The sequence below is a fragment of the Eretmochelys imbricata genome, chromosome 9, assembly GCF_965152235.1.
Source record: "Eretmochelys imbricata isolate rEreImb1 chromosome 9, rEreImb1.hap1, whole genome shotgun sequence".
Classification (NCBI taxonomy): Eukaryota; Metazoa; Chordata; order Testudines; family Cheloniidae; genus Eretmochelys; species Eretmochelys imbricata.
In genome coordinates, this window is record NC_135580.1 from 85,295,629 (window position 1) to 85,322,588 (window position 26,960).

The 26,960-nt window shown below is 39.8% G+C and overlaps 3 protein-coding genes across 6 annotated transcripts in view; 2 read left to right on the forward strand and 1 right to left on the reverse strand.

Moving 5' to 3' along the window:
* COL4A6 (collagen type IV alpha 6 chain) overlaps positions 1–900 on the forward strand; it is a 120,989-nt gene extending 120,089 nt beyond the window's left edge. The window contains exon 45 of the mRNA XM_077825567.1: positions 640–900. Within this exon, the coding sequence (XP_077681693.1) occupies positions 640–900 (261 nt within the window). The remainder of the gene's footprint in view (positions 1–639) is intronic.
* Positions 901–3,748: 2,848 nt separating this feature from the next.
* ATG4A (autophagy related 4A cysteine peptidase) lies at positions 3,749–21,656 on the reverse strand. Of its 3 annotated transcripts, none has more exons than XM_077827138.1 (13): positions 21,569–21,656; positions 18,369–18,479; positions 17,011–17,082; positions 15,155–15,253; positions 13,731–13,832; positions 13,125–13,197; positions 10,357–10,436; positions 9,661–9,848; positions 9,464–9,542; positions 8,192–8,337; positions 6,940–6,996; positions 4,936–5,047; positions 3,749–4,652 (listed from the first exon to the last, which is right to left on the reverse strand). In XM_077827138.1, the coding sequence occupies exons 1-13, from the start codon at positions 21,576–21,578 to the stop codon at positions 4,588–4,590; spliced, it is 1,194 nt and encodes a 397-aa protein (XP_077683264.1). In that variant the 5' UTR covers positions 21,579–21,656; the 3' UTR covers positions 3,749–4,587. The 3 variants fall into 3 exon arrangements, with proteins under 3 accessions (XP_077683264.1, XP_077683266.1, XP_077683267.1); XM_077827140.1 differs by having other exon boundaries at positions 4,880–5,047; XM_077827141.1 differs by lacking the exon at positions 6,940–6,996.
* A 94-nt stretch (positions 21,657–21,750) lies between these two features.
* On the forward strand, positions 21,751–26,960 carry PSMD10 (proteasome 26S subunit, non-ATPase 10). 2 transcript variants are annotated; one of them, XM_077827144.1, is made up of 5 exons: positions 21,751–21,910; positions 22,643–22,741; positions 23,925–24,071; positions 24,172–24,338; positions 26,595–26,960. In XM_077827144.1, exons 1-5 carry the CDS (start codon positions 21,797–21,799, stop codon positions 26,746–26,748), a joined length of 681 nt encoding a protein of 226 aa, XP_077683270.1. In that variant the 5' UTR covers positions 21,751–21,796; the 3' UTR covers positions 26,749–26,960. The 2 variants fall into 2 exon arrangements, with proteins under 2 accessions (XP_077683270.1, XP_077683271.1); XM_077827145.1 differs by lacking the exon at positions 22,643–22,741 and having other exon boundaries at positions 21,753–21,910.

Here is a 26,960-nt window from a genome sequence, read left to right on the forward strand (position 1 = left end):
CAAAACAGCTAATTAACTATAGAGAGACAAGGTCGGTGAGGTAATGTCTTTTACTGGATCAACTTCTCTTGGTGAGAGAGAAAGTTTTTGAGCTTACGCTGAGCTCTCCTTCAGCTCTTCCCAGACCTCTAAGCCCGAAGGCTTGTCTTTCCCACCACCAGCAGTTGAGCTAATAAAAGATATTATCTCACCCACCTTGTGTCTCTAATATCCTGGGACCAACATGGCTACAACACTGCAATTACCTATAGCACAGACATAACCCCTTCTTCTCCCTGCTGTATGGCTTTTTCCAGAACGTTCTACAATGAGATTTCCTGGTAGCTCATTAAAGTGTGATTGCAAAGTGATTCTAAAAATAGCACTGTGATTCTTTATTGTTTCTCAGTTTTCAAATTTCCTCACTTCGTAAGTGAAAAGCTGCTTTTTATATTACCAGAATCCTATATTCAACCCAGGGTTTGCATTCTTGTGCTTTCCCCCATAACCCTTATCCAAGTGACATGTAGCTACAGGTGTCCTGGAGGAGCAATTTAGATTTCCCCGTTTTGTTCATGGCAACAAATGTATTCCGGGAGTCCCCGTGTAACTGCCTATTTCCTTCTTTGGAACTCAATTAAATGACCATATTCATTCTAGCACACTGCAGCTGGCGCGGAAGGCGGAGGTCAGTCCCTTGTCTCACCCGGCTCTTGCCTCGAGGATTTCCGTGCTACTCCTTTCATTGAATGCAATGGTGCCAGAGGAACCTGCCATTACTTTGCAAACAAATACAGCTTCTGGCTGACCACAGTCGAACGCACGCAGCAGTTTGTCGGTGCTCCTCCCTCAGAAACTCTGAAAGCAGGACAGCTCCGAACCCGAGTCAGCCGTTGCCAAGTGTGCATGAAGAACTTGTAGCAAAAACAACCCAAACAAATAAAACTTTGCTACCTAAGAGTTTAAACCTCATTCATTGGAAGAACTATAAGCACATACACCCATTCTGCTGGTGGTTTGTGGATAAGTTACAACAGCCAGAACACTACTGAAATTATGTTTTAGATCCATAAGAAACATAGCTTCACACAGAAGGAAGGAGGGACAGACTAATCTCTGAAACCTCTGACTGTTTTGTGGAACATGGTGCTACACTTTTTCTTTCATGTTTGTTTTCCTATTCATGGCTACCTCAGAAAGTCTCTGAGCCTTTCTCATTCACATTGCAGAGTGACAATATTATATTATACAATATTATAATAAAGCACTCCATATTATATCACCCATCCGTTTGATGCACTCATCTATAGCCAATGATAGATTTTCTTAAACAAGTTTGTGCTTCACAGATTAGTTGTCTTTGCAGAAAGCATTTGGCATGGCCTAGGGCAATACGCATTGATTAGATGAGAAAATATGTAATGAAATGGATTTTCAGTTGGAAAGGAACTTAACTCTAAACTAATTAAAACAAATCACTGCAGCAGAGGTGCTCAGAGTATTAAGCATTAGATACTGAGAACTGGCTTCCCTGGGAAGTTCTTACTTAAAGATGAGCTTGTTTTGTTTTGCTTTTTAAAGGAATTGGCATAATCTTTGGTTTCAGTGATGCACGAGCAACTTGGAGCCAAATTCAGACCAGCTGTAACTGATTTTGCATTCCCCCTCCATGAAAAATTTGGATTTCTACCTGGACTTAAAGCCATTTTCATTATTCAGCACAGCTTTATCACTATTGAAGTGTGTTCTATGTAAGCACACAGTTCAAGATTTGTTGTTACCCTTTTGCACCCTAGCAATTTGTGACCTCCAGAATAATTTCATTAGTATGTACATATGAAATCATCTTTCCGAGGTAGCCTTGGAACAGTTTTTTTTGTAAGTATTCAATTTGTGTATATTTTAAAATGTAGAAGCCTTATTATTTAGCATTCAAGTTTATGGAAACATAGAAGCAAGCAGTTGTTGGATGTACATTTTTTTACTGCTAAAATCACCTGTTTTGTATTCTTCATCCACTGGGCTTTATTTCTACTAGTTAAAAAACATTACTGTATTTCTAATGCACTGTTAAATATTCACACAATTCCTTCAGGTTATAATTACAATCAGTGGTTTTCAGACTATATGGGAAAATAGAAATTAAGAGAAAGCCATAAATACAATATGTCTATGCTGAGAACTAATTAAGGCTAAAGTTATTAATTTCAGCTTCTTTCTACAGTGAGGTTGACAACACCATTGGTATCAGCATTTTTAGAGGATTTGAAGCGAGGGCCTTGTAAATTCCAAATCTTTTTTTTTTTTTTTTTTTTAATTGAAAGACAAAACTACAGAAAAATGTGTGTTTTAGTTGGGCCTGCTCTGATAAATCACATGGTATTTAAAATGGGGATTCGGTGAATGCTTAGGTATGAGACTTTGAAATTCACTTTCTGCGAATATTGTGGTCAGTAAAACTCAAATCACTCCAGTGTTTGTTTTAAAAATTTGAGCAAATATTTGTGGAAAACATTTTTATTTATCACCCATTCTACTCATTAGGTGCCAGCAATAGAAGCATCAGAGCACCAGTTTATTTGTTTGGATGTTGAGGGGAGGGTGAGGAAAAGGGGATTCTGCTCTAGATGTACACGACTGAAATACACAAGTCTTTTCAGGAGCAGGGTCTATGTAATTGTTTCGCTTTATGCGCCATGAGTAATCTCATTGCTTTCAGCGACAGACCTTCCATTGACTTCAGTAGGGCCAGGATTTCACCCCGATGGGTACTGTTAAGCACGAGCATGTCTTCGCAAGATCAGGGCCACAGTCTATGATCTTCTTCCACTCCTGGCTCCAGAGCTTCTTCCAGTCAACCCTGTATTTACCCCCTCTCCTTCCAGTTGCTACCCAAGACACTTTTCCACGAGGCCTGTAAACTTCAGATTTACCCTCTGAGTTGTGTTTACATAAGGAAAGATAACAGGAGGGCAATTAAAAAAAAAAAAAGGATGGACTGAGCAGGACACATGCCTAGCTTCATTGCTCAGTCATCTAATGGGTACTTCCCTTTTCTGGGTAGAAGTCAGTCATCCTTTAGAATGTCAGCTTTTCAGAGCAGGGGCTGCATTTTCATTTTTGTCTGGAAGGCACCAAGCACCACTATGGTCTTAAATGAATACTAGAAAAACAGCGTGGGGTGGCATCTCCTTTTGTTAATGTTCAGTTTCCTAACTGTGGTTAATAAAGGCAAACAAGACATTAACTATTGGTCTGGGTAATTATTTTTGTTCAAAAGTCATGTTTTCCCATTCAGATGCTGAGCATCAGCATCTCGCTTCACTTGGGTTTTGCAAGTACTCAGCACATCTCCCAATTAGGCCCAGTATTCTCATCTATTTGTGAAGAAAAAATGAAAATCTCCCAAGTTCAAACTGCACTATCATACCAGGCCTCATCCAGATGGGAACTGTGTTTTTAGGAAACATAAAATGTGACTCAAGAATTCATTAAAAGCCCTTGTACTCAGTAAGGGCTTGATATTTCTGAACCATTGTTCTCAGAGCTACTAGAGATATCCTCAGTTTAAATAAACATCCAACCACATAACTCTGTTAGGGACTTCTATATCTAAGGTTCTTTTACCAAAATAGTCTTGATAAGGTAACAAGGCAGAATTAGGGACCTTAAATAATTTGTGTGTATCATCAGTTTGGGATAATTTTTTGTTTTATATTTACGGTCTGTGCAAAGAGCAAATTCACAAACTATAGCAAGTAGCCTATGAAATGCTTAAGAAATTTATTAGATGCACAGATAAAGTGCTGTTACAGAGAAACTTGTGTAAATAAATCTATTTTAAAATAAATAAGATACAGTTAAAACAAACCACCTTTGACTTCTTGTTTTAACAAAAATCATCAACTTAAGTTTTAAGTTCAAGGTGAAATATGTCATACCTATAGCAGTGATCGTGATCTGTATCAACTAATTGAGTCTCCTGTTTGTTTTAGGTCTCCCAGAAACAGGAAGGCTATTCCAAATTTATACATTAGACATAGTTCCTTTTACAGAAACATTGTTGTAATAAAAAGTGTGGTTGCTCAAATATATGTTAAAATATTTAACAAGGAAACAATTTTCTCCTGATCCAGTTGATCTTTTAAACAAGATGATGAATTTATTCCTATGATGCAGCCACAGGAGGGAACAGAAGTAAACATCCTCCCTTAACTCAACACCATTTTGCTTTCTTTAAGGACTACACATTTGCATCCGAGAGCAAGAATATCCATTTGGGTCATCCCTTTCTTCAAAGGTAGAGCCCAGTGATATACCATAGTCTTTATTTTAATATACTGTTTTTGCCTTCATCTCAAAAGGTCCATTTGTCTTCAAATAGGATGCATGCTGGAAGCAGAGATTCCCTTTAAGTGTCTGACAATGGGATCTTTGCTTCTCTTTCCACCCAGGGAAAATCTTGTTAAACTGTCACTGTCTGAGTTTTGGGTGCTGCTATGGTTTTGTACTCTGTTGTCCATAATTTCAGGCACTTGTGGGCTAGAATGGCTGTTTCTCTAAAGTCAATGCAATATGTTCAACACAGAAGAATCACCATAGCTTCCTTCATACACTCAGGATTTCAAATTCTTCTTCCAACTCAAACAGTTTATCAGTAGATTCAATAAGTTCTGCCAACAAAAATGAAAACAATATGAACAGACATGCCTATTGCTTTTCACTTTGGAAGACTTTTTAGGGCAAGATATTTTGTATGCTGGAAATCACATTTAGCCTTTTGTAGATAAATCTGGTGTTCAAGTTGCTACCGGTATTAAAGAATGGATTAGCTAATCACATTGAGCATAAGAGACACTTAGCAAAGCATAGCTGCTCCAGCTGTGATTATTTCTCCTACCTGTAAATTGAGGAACATATTGCTGCACTATAGTCCACTCAAGTCAATACCCGTACCTGCTCCTGACGTTGTCACTTCTGGTTTTGCTGGAGGTATGAAAGGAGGCCAATGGGCTGGATGATTTTGGACTAACTCAAACATCCGAAGACTCTGCTGCTTCAGAATCTCCTGAGGATAAAGCACTTTTTTTATTAAAAAATATATCATATTAATGGAAAGTCCAACAACAGATCTACTTGGCTGGTCAGTCAAAACAGTTACAAGATGCAAAAACTAATAATAAATAAATTATGCCCATGTGAAATGGAATCCTGTTATACTTTGTGCAACCCTCATTAAAGGTCATCATTTTACAGATCTACATATAGTGAATTTCTTCGATCAGAAACATGCATGGAAGGTAGATCTCTCAAGCTCTACCACAGATTGTCAGTCATGTTATAATTAGCTCTGATAAACAAAAATGATAGTTTGTGTGTGTGTATGTGCAGCAAAGTGGCACTAAGAGCATGAAATAGTTTCCTACCTTTGAAAGTACCAAAGAAATTACTCTTAATTAGATCCTTACTAAGTGCACCGTCAGGTGATAGGAGCAGAGGACAAACACAGCAGCTCCAGAAAGTAATGGATTTTGAAGGACAACTTTTGATCTGAGATGATCTGATTTGATCTGTTATTACTAAAACAAAGTTCCACTGTACCTCAAATCTGGTGAATTACTTCTAACCTGTTTTTTTTAAATGGGTTTGCAAACTGCCTTCCTGAGGAAACCATCAACTGGTTTTAGGAATAAATATTTTCTGGAGTTTGAAGTCACTGGGCCCTCAGCCTACTATTACTTCCCACAATAAGTTACTACTAGGGCTACTAGGATGATCCAAGGAATGGAAAACCTGTCTTATGAAAAGAGTCCCAAAGAGCTTGGCTTGTTTAACCTTACCAAAGAAGGCTGAGGGGAGATATGATTGCTCTCTATAAATGTATCAGAGGGATAAATACCAGGGAGGGAGAGGAATTATTTAAGCTCAGTACCAATGTGGACACAAGAACAAATGGATATAAACTGGCCACCAGGAAGTTTAGACTTGAAATTAGACAAAGGTTTCTAACTATCAGAGGAGTGAAGTTCTGGAACAGCCTTCCAAGGGGAGCAGTGGGGGCAAAAGACATAGCTGGCTTCAAGACTAAGTTTGATAAGTTTATGGAGGGGATGGTATGATGGGATAACCTTTCTGACCTTAGAGTCTATAAGTTGAGACCAGAGGTGAAAGTAAGTCGATATTGTCTGGTATGGCGTACTGGTAAGAAAAGCCGACAGTACTGGCAGGGCCACTGATGGGGCGGGGGCAAAAGGGGCAGTGGCTCCGGGCCCTTTAAATCACCGCCGGAGCACCAGGCGGCGCAAGTTTGGCCCCAGGCCCTTCTGCCTGAGGCCCCGCCTCTTCCGGAGCCCAGAGCCGCCCCCCCACACCCAGGACCCCAGCTGCCCTGCATACTGGTAAGTCCAGTAAGTTACTTTCACCCCTGGTTGAGCCCATGCACAATGTGAGCATTGTCCTGCAAAGGGCCAAGAACTGTCTGTAGGGTGCACAACACACTCAGCTCCTATGACTTAAAGGGATCCAGCCTCTCACAGAATCAGGCCTCAGAGACTCACTATAGCGAGTTTTAATTATAAGGCATAGGATATTTAATAATACATCACTATTAAACAGCAATAGGAAGTCTCAGGAAAGGAACTAGCCAAGACAGAGCCCAAACCATTGGTCATTCAGTAAGAATTGGCTTTTTAAAATAATGTGTGTTTTTAGCAGCTAACTAGATTACTTTAGATCTTTTTACACCCACTTTCCAAACGCTAGGGGATCCTGGTTTTCAAAGTGCTATATAAATCTTTGCTTAGCACTTCAACAGCATTTCTCTTTCCTTATATATTCTTCTATAACTCATTTAGCAACTGTACACTGACAGATATTTACGGGGAGTTTTCATTTACATTTTTGTTGGTAAAATATGCCTAACCTGATGCAGATCAAATTAAAAGAATATCCCATTGTTACCTTTTGTACAAGACTACACCAGTTATCAAAGTCTTTTTCTTCTTTACAAAAGAAGCCCTGAAGGGGGGAAAAACACAGATAATTTTTCCTCTGCAAGTTACATGCAATATTAGCAAATAAGGCAGAATTAAGCCACTGTTTTGCAGTAGCACATACGATCATCATGCGTAAGACCCAAAATATGTATCAGACTAAGGGCCAGATCCTGAACTAGAGTAAAATGAACAGCACAGGGAAAAAAAGTTGAAAAAACAAGGAACTGACATGACATTTGCCACTCATCATACTGAATGCTCTGCTCTTTTCCCCCTCTCCTGTTCATCTGTCTTATCTATTTAGATTATAAAATCTTAAGGGCAATGACTGTATTATTATATGTTTGTACAGTGCCTAAAGCAAATCTCGATTTGAGGCCCGTAGGCTCTACTGGAATTCAAATAATAATAATTGCAGCTCCACTGAAATCAATAGGACCATACCAATTTACCACATTTGTGCATCTGGCTGCAAGTTTAACGTGCCACTGGGGATGAACATCCATATATGTGACACTTCCAAGAATGGCTGTACTGTGAATATCAGACTCTTGGTTCTATTACTGAATGGACTGGTTGGTTGTGCTTTTTCAGGGTTTGAGCATTTGCATAGTTAAATGTTACTAAAAGCAGATACTTTCCCGCTAAAAGTGATATTATTAATAACATGTTTACATCATCTTTCATTCAGGAACTCAAAACACTTTACAAACATTGGGCCAATTCTCATCTTACAGAGAGGAGGAGAATGAAGAGTAACCTTACTGATGTCAATAGGGCATGTAACTGGAATGAGATCAGAATTAGAGTCATGAAGCATTGTAAATATCCCTGTAAAGTATCCTGGACTGTATCTACTACTAGTTTGGTAAACTGAGGCATGAGGGAGAGAAAGTAACTTGCACAGAACCCAGGAATTCTGATTAAATTCCCTGCTTCAACCACTGCACTACAATGGCTCTGCAAAAAGTGGAGGCTTCTCTATTACCAAAAATAATTAGCCACCCCCATTCAAATATCCAGTTTCCTTCTGGAGGTAACAATGTAATCTCAGCAAAATTACTGTATAATTTATCCGTGAAGATAAAGTCTGCATTTGTGAAAAAAATTTTGTAGTTATTCATTACTCTGCTCAAGCAAATGCACAACTACCCTTATCAGTACTTATGAGCAGTTTTGTAATAGAAGTTCATGCTACATTTCTTCCTGACACTTACTAATGCTACGGAGGGATCCAAATTCATGATCTTCATTCGATGTGGGGCCTGCTGACAATGGAAGCTCTGGTCATCAACCATACCGTTTTCCTCCAAATCTACAAAAATCTGAGTGGTGTGAGGATCTAAATAGATCAGCTGGTTTCCTGTGCAGGTAAAATATATTTAATCAAATTTAATAGTTTGTAATAGCACTGAAGCTGGACTTGTAAGATAGAATTTCAATCATCATCATGATTAAGATTGATTAGACTTTTGCTAGCTGTGTGTTCTGAAAATGGAAAATTCAGGAAGAGCAATGCATTGTGGCACCATATCTGGTATTGCTTACTGTGGTGATCTGTAGTGGTTTGAGCATTGGCCTGCTAAACCCAGGGTTGTGAGTTCAATCCTTGAGGGGGCCATTTGGGATCTGGGGCAAAAACTGGGGATTGGTCCTGCTTTGAGCAGGGGGTTGGACTAGATGACCTCCTGAGATCCCTTCCAACCGTGGTATTCTATGACCCTTATATTTTCCTTTATTTCCTAGATCTAACATAACATTTAAAACTTTTAAAATGTAAATTCTGCCATTCTACAGGTCACAGGATGACCACTCAGTTAGGCGTTCAACATTGTTTCATATTAGGTTTGCTGAGAGATTGAAATAATGAGGTCTGAATAAAAATACCACAGGTTTTATAGAAAAATGGACTGATAGGTCATAAATAGAGAGCAATTATTCGTAACAAATCAAATGGGGTGAAGTTTCAAAAAATGAGTCTAGCACTGTAACTGACAAAGGAAAGGCAAGTGATAAAATACATTGATGCAAGGCTAGCATTAAAAGACAGCAAGATCTAGTGAAGTTAGAGAAATGAGCAGAAATTTTAAAAAATGAGCTTTAATCAGGGAAAATGCTGAGTTATACCATTTGAAGAAAAATGTGAAGCAAAAGAATAAAATGTAAGACTACAGATTAGGAAACAATACAGGACTACATACTAGTGACATCTGTCTAATAGATTTGCCAAATACTATTCAACTAGCCTTTCATATCACATTACTCTTGCTGATGCTACTTATTTCTATACCCAACTTCACTCTACCTTTCCTATAAAAGATCATAGTGTATTATTCTGGAGTTATCTAATTATCCGTTTCTCCTATTCCCCTTATCTCTTTCCTTAACTACATTTCCAAGCAGCTTCAGTTTTAAATTTCCTGATGTTTCTTCAGACCAGGCCCAGTTCCTTAGCCCATCAACTTATCTGTAATTAATTTTTTCCTTACCTAAAAATCCTACGAAATAGTAGGCATTATTTGGTTTCCCTCCTAATGCCCCCAAAGACTGTGGCATCTTAAAACATTCCTAGAGATTCAAAGGGGAAAAATGAAATTTTAGTTGTCCTGTATATTTGTATCACAGATATCTAAACTGTTTGTAAATGACATGCAGCATAACAATCATTTCAGGGACAGTGACTTACTTTAAAAGCATCAATATAAATCGGATTGATGTGATTTATCCCTAGTCGTAGAGGTATAATGAGCAAGAGAGGTTTCCAGCCTGAGCAAAACACTGCTGTGTTCTTGTTTTGACTGAGAGCACTTCTGTGGGAGAGTGTGCTGCCACGTACAGCAGTGCTGCTCTGAGGAGGGGACCAACACATTTTCTCTGTGGGAGCAAGGAGGAGAGACTTGTCAAGTCACTAAGGACTATATTATAAATGTTTCAAATGAATGGAAAATTAAGATGCTTTTTCAGAAATCTTTCTTACAGAAGGTCCCAGATGTTAAGGAGGATAGTTTGTACGTTGTGGCTGTATAATTACAAGTAATTGTAGTAGGCACAGACTAGGGCGCTGGGTTACAAGAAGATGTTAGGGCTCAGGTCGATGACTAGGAGATGATAATTTACTAGATGAAGGTATGTTTAACCACACATGTAGCACCGTAAGCTTTCTTGGGTCAAGATACCTCTTGCTAGAGGAGGGGGTAACAAGGCGATGCACAGTATTAGGTATCCCAAGACCTCACTCACTTACACACACACCCACCCACCTTATTTCTCAGCTAGGGTAATAATTAAGGCCCAAAATGCATTTTGTTTATTGACTATATTTTCTTAGGGTACTTGGGCAAATAAACTCTAGTTAAAGTGAGAACCAGTGTTTGTAACTTACTGATGTCTTCAATGACCACGGTATTGTCCATAGATACATAAACAGCTAAGGAATTCCATTCATCAAATAAAGCAAGCTTTCTGGAAAACATTAAGGTAGAAATTAGTGAAAAACTGCATTGTCATTCAGAAGCCAAAACTGTAGCTTGGCACTCAGTGATATTAGATGGATTTTGAATAAATATATAAATAATTGCTTATCGAAAACAGCATTCATTGTATTTTTTTATTAGTCAAAGTATAATTATGATGTAGAAGAGAATGCAGAGATAGCATGAAGGTGAAATAACTTGTGTGAAAAAAGTCTTGGCTTATTCCCAATAGCAAAGCAATCGAACTCAACAACCTCGCTACTTTATTATTATTTTTATTATTTGTGTTACAGTAACACCTAGGAGCCCCAGTCATGGCCCAGGACCCCATTGTGTTAGGCGCTGTTTAACACAGAACAAAGACAGTCCCTGCCCCAAAGAGCTTACAAATCACTCATGCATGTGTGTAACTTTATGCATGAGTAGTTCTACAGAGCTCAGTGAGACTACTGATGTGCATAAAAATGTTGGTAGGATCAGGCCATAAATCTGTCATAAAGCTCAGCCCCAACCAAGTGAAGTCACAGACACTATGCCGGGTCTGCTATACTATTTTTATGTAGTTCAAAAGAACATCCTTAAATGAATATACTGCCTTACAGCTCTGTAAACCGCTATGTAGGTTTCATTGTTAAATTCTAGTTAAAGCAGCTAAAATTAAATATATTTTGTAGGGCTCTCAAGTGATTAAAAAAATTAATCGTGATTAATTGCACTGTTAAACAATAATAGAATACCATTTATTTAAATATTTTTGGACGTTTTCTACATTTTCAAATATATTGATTTCAATTACAACACAGAATACAAAGTGTACAGTGCTCACTTTATTTTTGATTACAAGTATTTGCACTGAAAAAAAAAAAGGAAGAAATAGTATTTTTCAATTCACCTAATACAAGTATTGTAATGCAATCTCTTTATCATGAAAATTGAACTTACAAATGTAGAATTATGTACCAAAAAACCTTCATTCAAAAAAAACAAACAAACAACGTAAAACTTTAGAGCCTGCAAGTCCACTCAGTCCTACTTCTTGTTCAGCAAATCACTCAGACAAAAAAGTCTGTTTACATTTGCAGGAGATAATACTGTCCGCTTCTTGTTTACAATGTCACCTGAAAGTGAGAAAAGGTGTTCTCATAGCACTGTTGTAGCCAACGTAGCAAGATACTTACGTGCCAAATGTGCTAGAGATTCACATGTCCCTTCATGCTTCAACCACCATTCCAGAAGACATGCGTCCATGCTGATGACGGGTTCTGCTCAATAACAATCCAAAGCTCGTTCATTTTTATTATCTGAGTCAGATGCCACCAGCAGAGGGTTGATTTTCTTTTTTGGTGGTTCAAATTCTGTAGTCTCCACATCAGAATGCTGCTCTTTTAAGACTTCTGAATGCAAACCCCACACCTCATCCCACTCAGATTTTGGAAGGCACTTCAGAGTCTTAAATCTTGGATCGAGTGCTGTAGCTATCTTTAGAAATCTCACATTGGTGCCTTCTTTGCATTTTGTCAAATCTGCAGTGAAAGTGTTCTTAAAATGAACATGTGCTGGGTCATCATCCAAGACTGCTATAACAGGAAATATATGGCAGAATGCGGGTAAAACAGAGCAGGGGACATACAGTTCTGCCCCAAGGAGTTCAGTCAGGAATTTAATTAATGTTTATTTTTTTAATGAGCGTTATCAGCATGGAAGCATGTCCTGTGGAATGGTGGCCAAAGCATGAAGGGGAATATGAATGTTTTACATATCTGGCACGTAAATACCTTGCAATGTCAGCTACAAAAGTACCATGCAAATGCCTATTCTCACTTTCTGGTGAAAGTGTAAATAAGAAGAGAGCGGCATTATCTCCCTTGAATGTAAACAAACTTGTTTGTCTTAGTGATTAGCTGAACAAGAAGTAGGACTGAGTAGACTTGTAAGCTCTGAAGTTTTACAGTGTTTTGTTTTTGAGTGCAGTCATGTAAAACAAAAAAATCTACATTTGTAGATTGCACTACGTACTTGTATGAGGTGAACTGAAAAATCCTGCTTCTTTTGTTTATCATTTTTACAGTGCAAATATTTGTAAGCAAAAATATACACTTTGATTTCAATTACAACACAGAATACAATATATGAGAAAATGTAGAAAAACATCAAAAATATTTAATAAATTTCAATTGATAGTCTATTGTTTAACAGAGCATTTAAAACTACGATTAATCACGATTAATTTTTATCGCAATTAATTTTTTTAGTTAATCATGTGAGTTAACTGCAATTAATCGACAGCCCTAATAATTTGTTTTATCACTCTATACTGTCAGCATAAATAAATAAATGTAACCTACTTGTAAAACATGATTTTTTTCATATAAAACTTTTGTAGAAGAAATGCATTATTTTTCTTACGTATCTCACGTTTGATTTAGAGACAGTCCTACCTATGCCCTTGTCAGACATGGACAAGTCTTGTGACCTCTGACTCAAATAATCCTTGTATATAATTGACTAAAAGCAGGACCTCAGTTTAGAGAATACATGGGTTTAAGCCAACGCTGCCAAACTTTACATTGTTTCAAAATCCAGAACTGGAGGTCATCACTCTTAGACAGCTATGCTGCATCTGAATTGAAATATTCAGGGTAAGTACATTCTAAATACATATGTATGTTTTGCTTACTTTAGCACTTGTGCAACTGTATTTGGTCCAAACCATTCTCCAATCGACTTCCCCTCTCCTACACCCATCTGTGCTGTTTTTATTAGAAACAAAACACATACAAAAGAGCACAAATATCAGGTGACGACATATTAAATGGCACATCCTATTGATATTTTGTTGCACGCATTCTAAGACTATTGTAAAATATTTACATATAATCAGATTATTGATATACTATCTATTCTCTTTTTACAACTGCAATGAAGATTAGTTTCTGTAATTGAAAAGAAGCCTCTGAACTGCATTCTGACACACTGGTCCATAGACTGTAGTGAGGGGTGCCAGTAAAGAGAATCTATGTTGGTAAGCACTAATTTATTATTATTAAAGTCTGGTCCCTAATAGTCACATATTTTATCCAGAGCTAGTTGTTATTTCTATTGTACATGCTGGATTTAGACCTCAGTATACACTTGGATGCATTAAATCTTCTATATATACACACACTTATCCACTTTGTCTCCACAATCCTCCTTTTGTTTTGTGACTATATATTTTAAAATTAATACATCTTAAACACATTAGCAACTTGAGGCATAAAAAGCTGATGATACCTGTCCTTACCCATTTGGTGGATAGAATAACAGCAATCTTTTCTGTCTATGAAGCATCGCAAGATCTTGTGATATTCTTCAGGTTGTTTTTTGTGTCTCTCCCAATGCCAATCTTACAGGGAAGAAGTTATATAGATTAACTAACATACTCCAAACGCTATCTAGCATTTCATACTACACAATCATGAGCGGCGCTTTCCCCCCCCCAATTTACACCAGAGGGCAACAACTCTTTAGAGGCAGCATCAGGAGATTATTTAATTTAATAGAGAAAAGGTCATGAAGATTCCACTGAATGCATCCGATGAAGTGAGCTGTAGCTCACAAAAGCTTATGCGCAAATAAATTTGTTAGTCTAAGGTGCCACAAGTCCTCCTTTTCTTTTTGCAAAATAATAGTGTCAGCTTCTCTCAATAGGAAGACGTGTGTTCTGTCACAAAAAAGGTGCTGAATTTATTCCTGAATGCAAAAAAAAAAAAAAAAAAAAAGGAAGAGATTGCTTTTCTAAAATACAACAAAATGAACAAAGAATGTTTGAACAAAAATCTTGATAGTCAGAAGGAGACAGTAAGAACTTGTCTACACATTTTTTGTACCACTTCACTGTATCGGTTTAGAAACAGATATAGTTAAAAGTGGCACACTCTTTACTGTGGACTAAGTTACATCAGTATATAGGTGTCCACAGTAGGGTCTGTACCCATTTAACTATATTGGTATAAACTCACATCCCTAACCAAAACAGCTGAATCTATACAAGAGCTCTATGAATATTAGGCCTAAGATTACTCTGGTTGTGATCCTGAAATACTCATACAGGTGTTTGGGTCCACACTTAGTGAATTCCGTTGCAGGATTGGGGCCTTAGGGTGGAGGTAGGGAAGCTATCTGCATATTTGCCTGTAATTTGCAGTATTGTTGTAGCCATGTTGGTCCCAGGATATTAGAGCGACAATGTGGGTGTGGTCATATCTTTTATTGGACCAAGCTATCAAGCTACAGAGAACTCTTCTTCATTTTGCCTATAAAGCAATTAGTACAATTTGGGCACCACAATTAACAACACAACAGGAAATCAGTCAGGCGGCCGCAGTTTCCACCCAGGCACCAGCTTCGTTATTTGTCATGCAAAGCTCTATTAAATAATAAAGACAGGAGTCCAACTTGGTAAACCCTTTGTTCTTATTTTTCTGCTTAACCACCAAAACAATTCACCCCTACTGGGTCAGAATGAAACACTAACAGTTTCCTCTTGTCTGGAGACATCATTTACTAGTAATTTCTGCCAATTATTCTGAAGAGACTTTCACTAGTTACTTTAGCACTACATCTCTCAGCTGATGTCTATTGTACTGGGCTTTCACACCAACATTAAATGCCACCCAAACAGCACAGAGCCTCCTAACATATTTCACAAAGTAACAGTATGCTCACCCCTTCCTAAATGCCTGCAAATCAGAGCCTGTGCCAGCATCATCTGTCCACATCGCAGCATGCATCCCCAGCCAGTATCGGATGAAGGGCCTGTGCCTCCTATTAACAAGAATTATTACAATTAATATGGGTTCTTGACTGAAATTAGCACCACAAAAATCTAATTGTTGAAATCTAGGTAGTCAAGAAAAAAGTTTGGCTCTTTAACAAGCATACTGTGGATGAAGAGAAACAGAAAGAAAGATTTTTATCACCAGTCTGGCTTCTGGATAAGTGTTCAGGATCTGCCAAGCAGATCTGTGTGGAAACCAGTACTGATACAGCTCAGTAGAAGCAGAATTCTTTGTTGATGCAAGACAAAAGCAAAGAAGCAACCATGTAAAGCTGTTTACCAAACTGTGCCAAATTCAAGGATAAAATGTACAAGCCTATATGCAGGACTCTGTACACTGTGCTAAGCCAGACCTAAACTCTGCAGTGAGGCCCTATGAGCACTATGAAACCGAAACAAAAATGGAGGTGTAGGCAGCAGACCTAATGGAATTCAATATGGAAAGAGTAATGCAATCAGTACAGTAACCTCCAAATTTTAATATTACATGATAACCCTCATTTTCAGTTTGCAATATACTAAAAGTATATATGTGTGCATATATATATATATATATATATATATATATATATATATATATATAAGTAAATACGCTGTATAAGCTTTGAGGGTTTGACACTGGAGGTTTTAGCATTTGGGTAGGAAGCAAATACAGATTTTGGCATCTGGTGAAACACTGGACACAGTTGGGTCTGTGGAGCTAAGAACACTGGTTGGATGTAGTGAAATAATGAGAACCTATTAAGATTATTAGGAAAGGTCACACCTCTCCAAGCTATTGCTTCAAACCATCTGCAGATTCAGGAAGACAATATTTTCTATTTGTTTATGTTTTAAGGCTGTCTTCACAATCATGAGGGCTAGAAAGATAAATCAGTTTAAACTAAATGCTTAGATTCTTAAGCAAAGTTCTGCATCTAGAAGTGGATTCTACGGTAAATTCCAAGAGTTTCCTTTATTTGTTTCTATTTAATTTAGTGCTTGAGAAAGATGCTAAACTGACTGTCCTGGAAATCTATCAGAAGAACAGGCAGAGCATGGACAGTGACAATGAAAGCATTTTTGATGCTGTTCCATCAATCTATCTCAACCCTGCAGTAGAAAAACTACCTCGAGTGGTGAATGGTACTTACTCTCTAGCAAGATTGCCAGTAGTGTTGTCAATCATGCCAATTGTGGTGGTGGTTTTTTCAATCGTGGCAGAGACCATGAAATAACAGGTTTGGGACTCTATCCACCTGAGCTAGATTTGAATTGGCAACCTAAAGGTAAAGGCTCTGTATCCCATTACCAATCCCATAACTTATCCAGTCCAAACATTTATTTGGGTGATGATTTGGGAAATTAATTTAATTCAACCAGAAAATTTAAGTAGGCTTTTTAATTCCTTTAATGTGAAGTCATTTTTAGTGTGTGAATAAACAGGTTAAAAACATATTTCTTGCACAACAGATCTACTGTGCATTCCCCATTCATTTGAGAAACATTCACAAGTTATTTCCACTGCTAGTATAAACACAAGGACCAAATTTTCTACTGGTGTAAGTGAGCACAGCTTTCAGTACTAGCGAATCTGGCCCATTATTTCCTTTTTGTTTTCAGGAGTAAAACTCATACCTCTAAGTCCTCTAATAATTTAGGAGTCAGTAAGTTCATATACGATTATTTGACTCCTCCCACAATTTTAATTTCCAACAAGACAATAATACAGAAAAATTGGGCTGTTCACCCTAAAGATACCCACCAATTGGTGAAAATTTTCTTCTATATGTAAACCACAGACGAGCACTTATATCCAACAATAATTTAGATTTGTCTGGAATTAAAAAACAAAGCCATATTAAACTACTAACTCCTAACTGCAAAGATCATTTGGCATTAACAAAACATATAGGATATACAGGAGATGTCTATTTACTTTCAGACACAAAAATAACGTATCACTTTTAATATTCAGAGCACTTTATATATACAAACTAAACAAAGTCTATTGGGAAAGTGTGAAGCAATTATTAGCCATCAAAGGTTAAGAGAGTAGCATTTCTGTTTTGAATAGCTACGATGAACTTGAACCAGTTACCACTATGCAGAACTATTCCTTCTGAACAAAATTACACACAGGACAAGAAACTTGGAGAATTTCTACTAACAGGGACCAATTTTGGTCTGAAGGAGGAAGGATGAGCCTAAGTGCATAGTCCTTTCTTCCTCCACTGAACCCTCTTCTGCATATAAAGGGACAAGACTTGCAGGGAGAAAAAGTGAAATGTCCACTTTCCATGGTATCTTCTCCCTCACACTTGCAAGGATTTCACCACCTTAGAGAATGTTAACCCTGAATACCACAGGGATAGGTGGGAGCATGTCAATTTTTACTATTTAATTCTTAAAACCACCTTAACTTTCAACTGAGAATATCATGCTTTAAGAAATTCATACATCCAGCATAGTGGATTTGTTGTTGTCTGAACTACTGTACAGACTTAATTTTCTGGTCTCCTGATGCAATGAATCAGCAATTAACAGTATTTACTTCATATTTTAAAATGCAATTTATCACTTCAGCATATGCTTCTGATTTACAAAATTACAAAGGATTTGTCTGATATTTGCTGCATCACCACATCCAGTTTTAAAATGAGCTACAGTAGATACTCAGCTGCCTGCTCTTTTCTTATAGGAGAAACTTTAAAGGGTATTGTCAGGACTTTACTTTTTTTGGTGGGAAGATTCTGTGTAAAAAACGTTTTCTCCGTAACTGATAGATAATATCACAGATATTAAACATTCTTAAAAAGTCAATTATTTATTCCATGACATTTGATGACTAGAAATAACCCACCTAAAGTGAGACTAATCTGCAGGATAAGCGTGCACTGTTTGCAGAAACTGTGCCAGATGCTGTACTCCCTACTTCGGTAAACCTCCTGCCAGCTAATTTCATATTAGGGTGACCACCACTATATACAGTTGGTCTGCTTTTTAGAAGTGAGTTTATTTTTGCTCTCAGAGATTTATGTAGTGATAATGTTATGAACACTGAGAAAATGTTGTGGCATATGAACTATGAAAGTTATAGCTGGATTTTCAGTATAAACATACCTGTCTTAAGGTGGTATTGCCTTCCCAAGATCCACACTGACCCATCTGTTTCTGGAAATTCTTCTAGGTATTCCGATAAGACAGTGGTTTGGTTTTCATACTTGGATAAAACTGAACAGGGACATAGAAAGTTAAAACTCCATTTTGCTCCCTTTGTTCTTTTTGGAGCACTTGGAGTTCTTATACTGCAGCTAGCTCCAACCAGTGATCTAGTCCAGGGTTTTGGGGTTTTCTGACCAATACTTCATTCTGGCAGCAGCATTTACCCTGTTTTCCCTCAGCAATATGCACTGCCATTAAAATGGACAGTGTTCGTAGCAATTTTATATATTAACTCTCCAGAGGCTGTGGGAGACACTATGGCTGGCACCTGGACCCTAGAGCCCAGGGAAGAAATCCTGGTGCTATAGAAGTATATGGGAGTTTTTGCCACTGACTTCAATGAGGTTAGGCTTTCACCCAAAGTCTAGATGAACAATTTAAGTCCCAGTCCTGGACTAAACACAGTTAACTTTAAGTACATGAACAGTTCTACTCATTTCAATGTCACTATTTTTGGTGGGAGGTTATGGAAATGAAGGAATAATTCTTCAGCTGTAAAGCTAAGCAATTGTTTTTATTTGCTTTGATTATTTTTTCTTTCAAATGACATATTTAAGAAATACACAATGAACTGATGTTTAAAAATTAAATCATATATATACACATGCTAAATATGTTTAAGTTGCATGTAATATTTATATTACTAAAGATTTATAGGCTCTACTCAGGATTACCCGTTTTGCTAGGCACTGTACAAACACAGAAAAAGATACAGTCCCGGTCCCAATGAGTTTACAATCTATGACCCAATCTTGAAAATACTTTTGCATGCAAGTAATCACAATGAATTTAAAAGGACTCCTCACATGTGTGAAGTTAATCACGTGTCTTTCTTTCCTAATTGCCATTAATAGCAACTATACACAACCACTTCTCTTACTGTAAAATAATTTAATGTGCTTACACAATAGACTACAAAATACACTGGCTTAGAACAAAATGTCTACAGAAAAGATAAAGTTGACATTCTGGCCAACATTTTAGAACACTTAGTCCCATTTTAACTATTAGATAAATTAGGTCCAAAATGTAGGCTCTTTGTTGAAGAAAAAAGATTTTACCGCAACTAATAATAAATTTTTTCAAAATGTCAAACAAAAGTTTTATATTATTTAAACATTTCTGAAAGTACTGAAATGTAAACAGCACCATTTGTTTAAGTGCCTGAAAATCAGAAGTCAGAACTGACTATACTCAGAAAGTGGAACTGACCAAGTTTTACTGTTCAAGGTAAGCAGAGTGAACATTAAACAGCATAAAGAGTAAAAAATATTGACTGTTTTAAATTAATTTTAATAATATTAGGTAAATAACATACTTAAGGAAACATGCAGTTTTAAAAATATTATACTTTAGAATACCCTAGAGAGTTTCACACAAACCCTCCTCAGATTAGGGTATATTATCCAGAAAATTATCATTCAGGCATCAGCTATAATATTTTTCTATTCAACTTGAATAAATGATTGCTAGTTACTGTAAAACAGTGAACTTTAACTATAAGTACTGTGTGTACACACACACACACCCCTGCTTCTACTGGAGCCAATGGGAAAAATCCAGGGCCATAATGAAGGATTCACTTAATACCAAGACATTTACATGCATAATCAAAATGATTTCTGATATCATAATCTATTGAATGCATATTGTATTGACACATTTTATTTATTCCATCCAGTTGGCAGTCACAACTGTCAAGGGATCAAGCTTCACTGCTGCAGAGAAGTTGATGTCAGCACTATGCTAAAAAGCTTGAATTAAATATCCATGCAACAGTAGAGCAGACTTTTACACTATAAATCCGGGCCTAGATCCTGCAATTTAATAAGTGTAGTGACAGGATTTAGGTGAATTACATGCTTTGAATACTTCTAAATTTACCCAATAAACATATCTAAATATGACAACTGTACAAATGGATTTACTCAGCTCTATTTTTTGTCCTAAGACTTCTATTAAGTGGACACCAACACCTAGTTTAGGCTTCATATTTAGGTTCTGTAAAGAAGTTTCACAAAAATGTAATACTGTACTGCATAACATAAAGTTATGCAGTAACTTTATGCAGTAACAAAACACAAAGTTTTGAATTTAACCATTCTACTGTACGATTTTCAGTAAAGAACATCAGAAATGGAAATGTGAAACTGACAAGTGTGTTTTCATTGGTCCCCTGACTGAACTGCAAAAAGCAAACAGCATGGATGGAAACAAAATCAGCTCTGCACTTTTTAAGATGTTCTTAGTAACTGATCTAAGGAAACTCCGTGGTGTTTTTAATCAACGTTATTTTCATCTGGCTGGACAACCAAGTTTGAGATGAGTCAAGACCGCTCAAGGATACACCGAAACCTGTCACCCACAGCCACCTGGCCCAAGAGCTAATCAGACTTCAGTCCCAGGCGAGTTCCCCACGACCAGCTGCCCTGCATCAGGCAGGCACCTCAGGCCCTTTGGGGGCTGTCACTACTCGGTTTCGCTGCTGGGTTCACACAGATTTGCCGCTGGTCCTGGAGGTCCCAGCCTGAGGCTCTCGGAAGAGTCCTTACGGCAGGACTGACACACGGAGACTTCGCAACTCGCTTGTGTCACAGCGCCGGACCCGCACGGAACAGCGGCGGCGGCTGCCATCTTCCTCTAGCGCAGCGAGCCCGCCAACTGCCCCCCGCCCAACCCCGCCAGCCTCTGCGGCGCGCCCCGCCCAGCCCAGCCCAGCCCGGGGAAGGCAGCCGGCGTCCCGGCCCAGCCGTGGCCGCCGGGCTCGAAGCTCGGCGGGCGGAGGATCGGGGCCCGGCGCTGCCCTCCCCGGGAGCTCGCCCGGCGGGCCGCGTCCCAGCACCGCGTCACCCCTGGGCTGTCACCGCCCGCGGCCCCCGCAACGCGCCCGGGCCTGGGGCTCCCGCCCGCGACCACCGCCCTGGGCCCGGATCTGCACCGCCCGCTACACCCGGCCCGCGCCCTAGGCCGGGCCCCCTCCCTGCTGTCCCGCCCGCCCCTGACTGCTCCCTTCCCGCCACTACCCCGCAGCGCCCCTTCCGCCGCCCAGCGAATCCCCCTCACTCGACCCCGCCGCGGCTCCCCCCGTCTCCCCTCACCGGACTCCATCCTCCCGCTGTCACCATCCTCCCAGCCGACACACAACAAGGCGGCGGCCGCGAAGCACGCTGGGAGTTGTAGTTCTGCGGTGGGGGGAACACTCAGCCCCAGCGCCCTCCGGGCCGGCCTGCCTCTCTGATTGGCTGCCTGGAGGGGAGAGGCGGTGGCGCGTCGTGGCTCCGCCCCCTTTCCTGAGGGGACGGGCAGAGCGCCTGCCGGGCGTCGGCATGGAGGGCTCCGTGTCCAGTGTGGAGATCTGTAACCTGGCCTACACGGGGCAGCTGGAGTTGCTGCAGGACCGGCTGAGGGAGGACCGCGGCCTGGCTACCCGTAGCGACCAGGTCAGGCGGAGCGGGGTGTTCGGGCCGCAGGGGCTCTCAGCTGGGCCGGCTCGTTGGAGGGAGGCAGGGGCCAGGGCTTGGGGGTGTGCCGCGTAGGGTGCCGTGCGCATGCTCAGTACACCTGCTGAAGCCACTGCCGTTCGCCCTGCCCTGATTAGCCCTACGATTCCGCGGACTGCTTTTGACAGGGGTTACAAAGGGGGTGAATCGGGGCAGGGGGTGACCCGGGTCTGAGCAGGGGGCGGAAATTGACCGGTCGGGGGGGTCAAGCAGCTGGAGGCAGCATTAGGAGAGGGGCTCAAGGGCAAAATCAAGGCTTGGGGGGAGGCGCAGGAGTTAAGCTCGGGGGGAGGCGCTGGCAGGGGTGTCAGAGGGCAAAACCCGGCCCAGGCAGGGGCACAGGGGGTAACCGTTACCCCAGTGGGACTGAGACACCAATGTTTGCAAAAATGGTGGGGGGCAAAGGGACTTTCTTATTTCCCTTCTCACAGACAGTACCTCTCCGTATCGGCTTCCCAGGGCTGGGCTCAAAAAGGCATAGGCAGCCAGTCGCACATTCCTACGCAGAGCAGTTTACTACACTACAGGGGCCCTGTCAGTCTGTCTCAGCTGGAGACCTGGAGCCCTGCTCTCTCCCATGTATTTTCCCCCCGCTGCCTGCCCTGCCGTCTCCCCTCAGGGTCCTGTGCTAGGAGCTCAGCTGACCCATGCCCTGTGCGTTCCTGTTTGCAGGATCGCAGAACAGCGCTGCACTGGGCATGCTCAGCGGGACAGACGGACGTCGTGCATTTCTTGTTAGGCCTGGGCGTGCCTGTCAATGACAAGGACGACGTAAGTTCTGTACATTCCAAGAAACATTCTTCTCCGCTTTCAGGAGTATGTTCTGTGCAGCTGTGGGCTTGATGGACTGATTTTTTAGGAATCGAGAAGGAAGTGAGTAGAACTGGCCAGATCCCAAAGCTCATGCCTTTGTTACCGCTAGTATATCGGTTGGGTTTGATAATCTACATGCTCTCAGTGCTTAGTCCTGAGTCTTGCTCCATTTTTAAGCATGAACCACCTGGTGATTGCGGAAGGTTCCACAAGGAGACTGTCCCCCTAAGGATTTGGTAGCAAACTCATTTCCATGGATAGTAATTATAGATTACTATGAATACTGGACTACTTGTTATGTAACTAAAATCTTATTCTGTTCTGCATAGATTTGTATGTTGCCTTCATTACTGTAATATCTGAGTGCCTTCCAGTAGTGCATTAAGTGACATGAATGACATCTGTCACAAATGATTTGTTCTGCCTCTCTCATCTCCTTTCTGGAAAGAGACCTGTTTGTGCAGTGTAGTGTGTGGTTTTTCTGAGTTCTTAGTAAAATGTACATGCTGCTTTGTGTTGGACAAGGTAGGCTGAAGAAGTGTAACTTCTCCAACAGACAGTGATAACGTTTGTGATGGTCCTAAGTTCTTGTGGGAGTTCGTTTCACAGTCTCGGACCAGCCCCCAAAGAAGCTCTGTCTGCTGCATAGGGGAGCATTATCCTTATGCATGAACCACCTGGTGATTGTGCCTGAGGAGCAGAATTGTCTACCACTGTCTTTATCCTGGAGTTTTAGGGGATCTTTTAGATATACTCGGCCCAGGCCTTTGAGCACCTTGAAGGTATGGACTGAGATCTTGAACTTTGACTTGATATTCTACAGGAAGCAATCGTAGAGAGCAGAGGATAGGTTTGATGTGCTCAAGGTAGCCTATGTTGCTGACGGGATGGCGTTTTCCTTTAGTTGGTGGACAAACTGGAGTAGTAATGTCTATTACGAACAGTACTGCAAGAACAATAATGTTTTTAAAGAAGGGGAAGTTGTCAAGTTCTCTTCAGTGTTCTACTGTCTACTGAAAATAATCTTGCAGAAACTTTTTGAAGGCCTTTCTGCCACTCTTACTCGGACTAGTACCTTACTCTATAGTGGGCTTTTTCCTTGCAATTGTAGGGTTTAAACTATTTTTTCCTGCCTCTGTAGGCTAGCTGGACTCCTCTCCATATTGCAGCTTCAGCAGGCCATGATGAAATTGTGAAAGCTCTGATTGGAAAAGGTGCTCAGGTGAATGATGTTAATCAAAATGGCTGCACACCTCTGCATTATGCAGCCTCCAGAAATAGACAAGAGGTATGGTTTCATATGTAATCAGGTCTTGCTCTTCCTTTGTATTATCATTAAAATGGTCATTTATGTGATTTTTTTTCCCCCCATTTCCGCACATGCTTAGATTGCAGTTATGCTGTTACAGAATAGAGCTGATCCTGACGCAACAGACCACTTTGAATCCACTCCATTACATAGAGCAGCAGCCAAAGGAAACCTAAAAATGATACAGATCCTGCTGCAGTACAAAGCGTCTGTGAATATCCAGGACTCTGAAGGGAACACACCTCTGTAAGTGATGTTACGTTTCTGTTGTTTTTTAATCTCTCTGAACTGAAAAGTCCATTACTTAAATGCAAGTATCCTCAAACTATCAGTTCCTTCAGAAAACTTTAGAGAAGGGTAACAAGATGTTTCCCTCATTTCCAGTCATCATGTTTTAATTTTTTTTTCAAATACGTACTAGAGATTTTTCTACATGTTTCCTGATGAAGCCTAAAACCCAGTTACAGTAACAATCACTCAGTAATTCAACTCTACTGGCCCTAGAGGGTAGACCAATGGTTCTCAACTTATTATGTGGCCCACAACTGTATGACCTGGGCTGCAGGGGCTAGGTGGCAGGGCAGCGGCAGCTCAGACCCCGACTCTGGATCCTGGAGCTTGCGGGGCTGGCCGGCTGCCCCAACCCCGGATGCCTGCCCCATCCCATACCGTGCGGCTCCTGCCCCGCCCTGTTGGGTAGCAGAGCAGCCAGGAGCCTGGGACCCTGACACGCAGGCCAGCCTTTAGCACGCAGCTGAGCTGGGCCACAGCTGTGTGTTAATTGGGCCGCAGGTTGAGAACCGCTGCGGTAGACAATATGCCAGCAGTATAAATGCTAGACGAAGCTATTCTGTTAGTCTTCTGTAGGGCTGTTGATTAATCGCAGTTAACTCATGCGATTAACTCAAAAAAATTAATCGTGAATAATCGCAGTTTTAATTGCACTGTTAATAGAATATCAGTTGAAATGTATTACATATTTTTGGATGTTTTTCTACATTTTCAAATATATTGATTTCAATTACAACACAATACAAAGTGTATAGTGCTCACTTTATGTTATAATTTTTTATTTCGAATATTTGTACTTTAAAAATGATAAAAAATAGTATTTTTCAATTCACCTCATACAAGTACTGTAGTTCAATCTCTTTATCATGAAAATACAACTTACAAATGTAGATTTTTTTTTTTTTTTTTTGGTTACATAACCACTCAAAAACTCAACAATGTAAAGTTTTAGAGCCTACAAGTCCACTTAGTCCTACTTCTTGTTCAGCCAATCGCTAAGACAGATAAGTTTGTGTACATTTACAGGAGATAATGCTGTCTGCTTCTTATTTACAATGTCACCTGAAAGTGAGAAAAGATGTTCGTTTGGCCCTTTTGTAGCTGGCATTGCAAGGTATTTACATGCTAGATATGCTAAACATACGTATCCCTCTTCATGCTTCAGCCACCATTCCAGAGGCCATACTTCCATGCTGACAACACTCAGTAAAAAAAATAATGCAATCATTACATTTATTGGGGGAGAATTGTAAGTTTCCTGCTGTTTTACGTGCATTCTGCCATATATTTCATTTTATAGCAGTTTCGGATGATGACCCAGCACATGTTCATTTTAAGAACACTTTTGCTGCAGATTTGACAAAATGCAAAGGAGGTACCCATGTGAAATTTCTAAAGACAGCTACAGCACTTGACCCAAGATTTAAGAATCTGAAGTCTAAATCTAAAACTGCGATTAATAACAATTAATTGTTTTGAGTTAATCACATGAGTTAACTGCGATTAATTGACAACCCTACTATTAAGCAAACAAGCAGAAGTTAAAGTCCAGTATTTGAAATGCAAGTATCTAGGGCAATATCCATATGTAAACTCTTACAGTAAAATTTAAGTTGATGGCAAAACTAATATTTGACTAAAATATTAGTGAGGATTTCACTTCTATTGTTTAAGGAATAATTGCATTCTGTTTGCTATTGTTGTGCAATAATATCAGATTATATTTTTAAAAAATCAATTGCCAATTGGCCAATGACAGATAAAAATGGTATAGTTGCTAATATGTATTCTTTTCCCATTTTTGATGAGGGATTTTTGACCAAACGCAGGCATCTCAATGCATGTGGAGGCTATTTGTGTGTGTGTGTGTTGTATAATTGAGGTTCAGATATTGGACCCTTTTTGACTTCCCAAAGCTGGCTGGCTGCCTTGGCGGGGCTACAATCTAGTGTTGAAATGGTCTTGGGCTTGAGAAGACAGCAGCCTTGGGAAATACTCAAGCTGTCTAATGGCAGTGGAATGACTGGGAACAGGCATTGAAGTCTATGTTCACGTTTGGAATTGTGTGCTCTTTCCCCATATTCCTTTACCTCCTACCCCTGTGAAACATCCATGACACTTCAATTGTGACTATATATGAACTCCTTAGTGACTGGCACTTTAAACTTGGTAGATTTGGCAATAATCATGGGTTTCTCGTTCTTGTTACAGCCATTTAGCCTGTGATGAAGAGAGAGTGGATGAGGCAAAGCTGTTGGTGTCCCATGGTGCAAGTATTTACATTGAGAATAAAGAAGAAAAGACCCCACTGAAAGTGTCAAAAGGTGGCCTGGGAACTGTACTTAAAAGATTGGTGGAAGGCTAACAGTGTTGGATGAGTTATGCCTTGAATTCCATTCCTGATGCACACATTTAAGACTATTTTAATATTTATTAGCTTAATGGTAATGGCTTAAATGTTGTTATAATGTGCATATATAATGTATGTAGTGGTATATATCAGTACCCTTCAATTGTACCACCAAGTGCACTTCTTCTAATTGCCTGTTAATTAAACCAGTCAGCACTTTTTAAGTA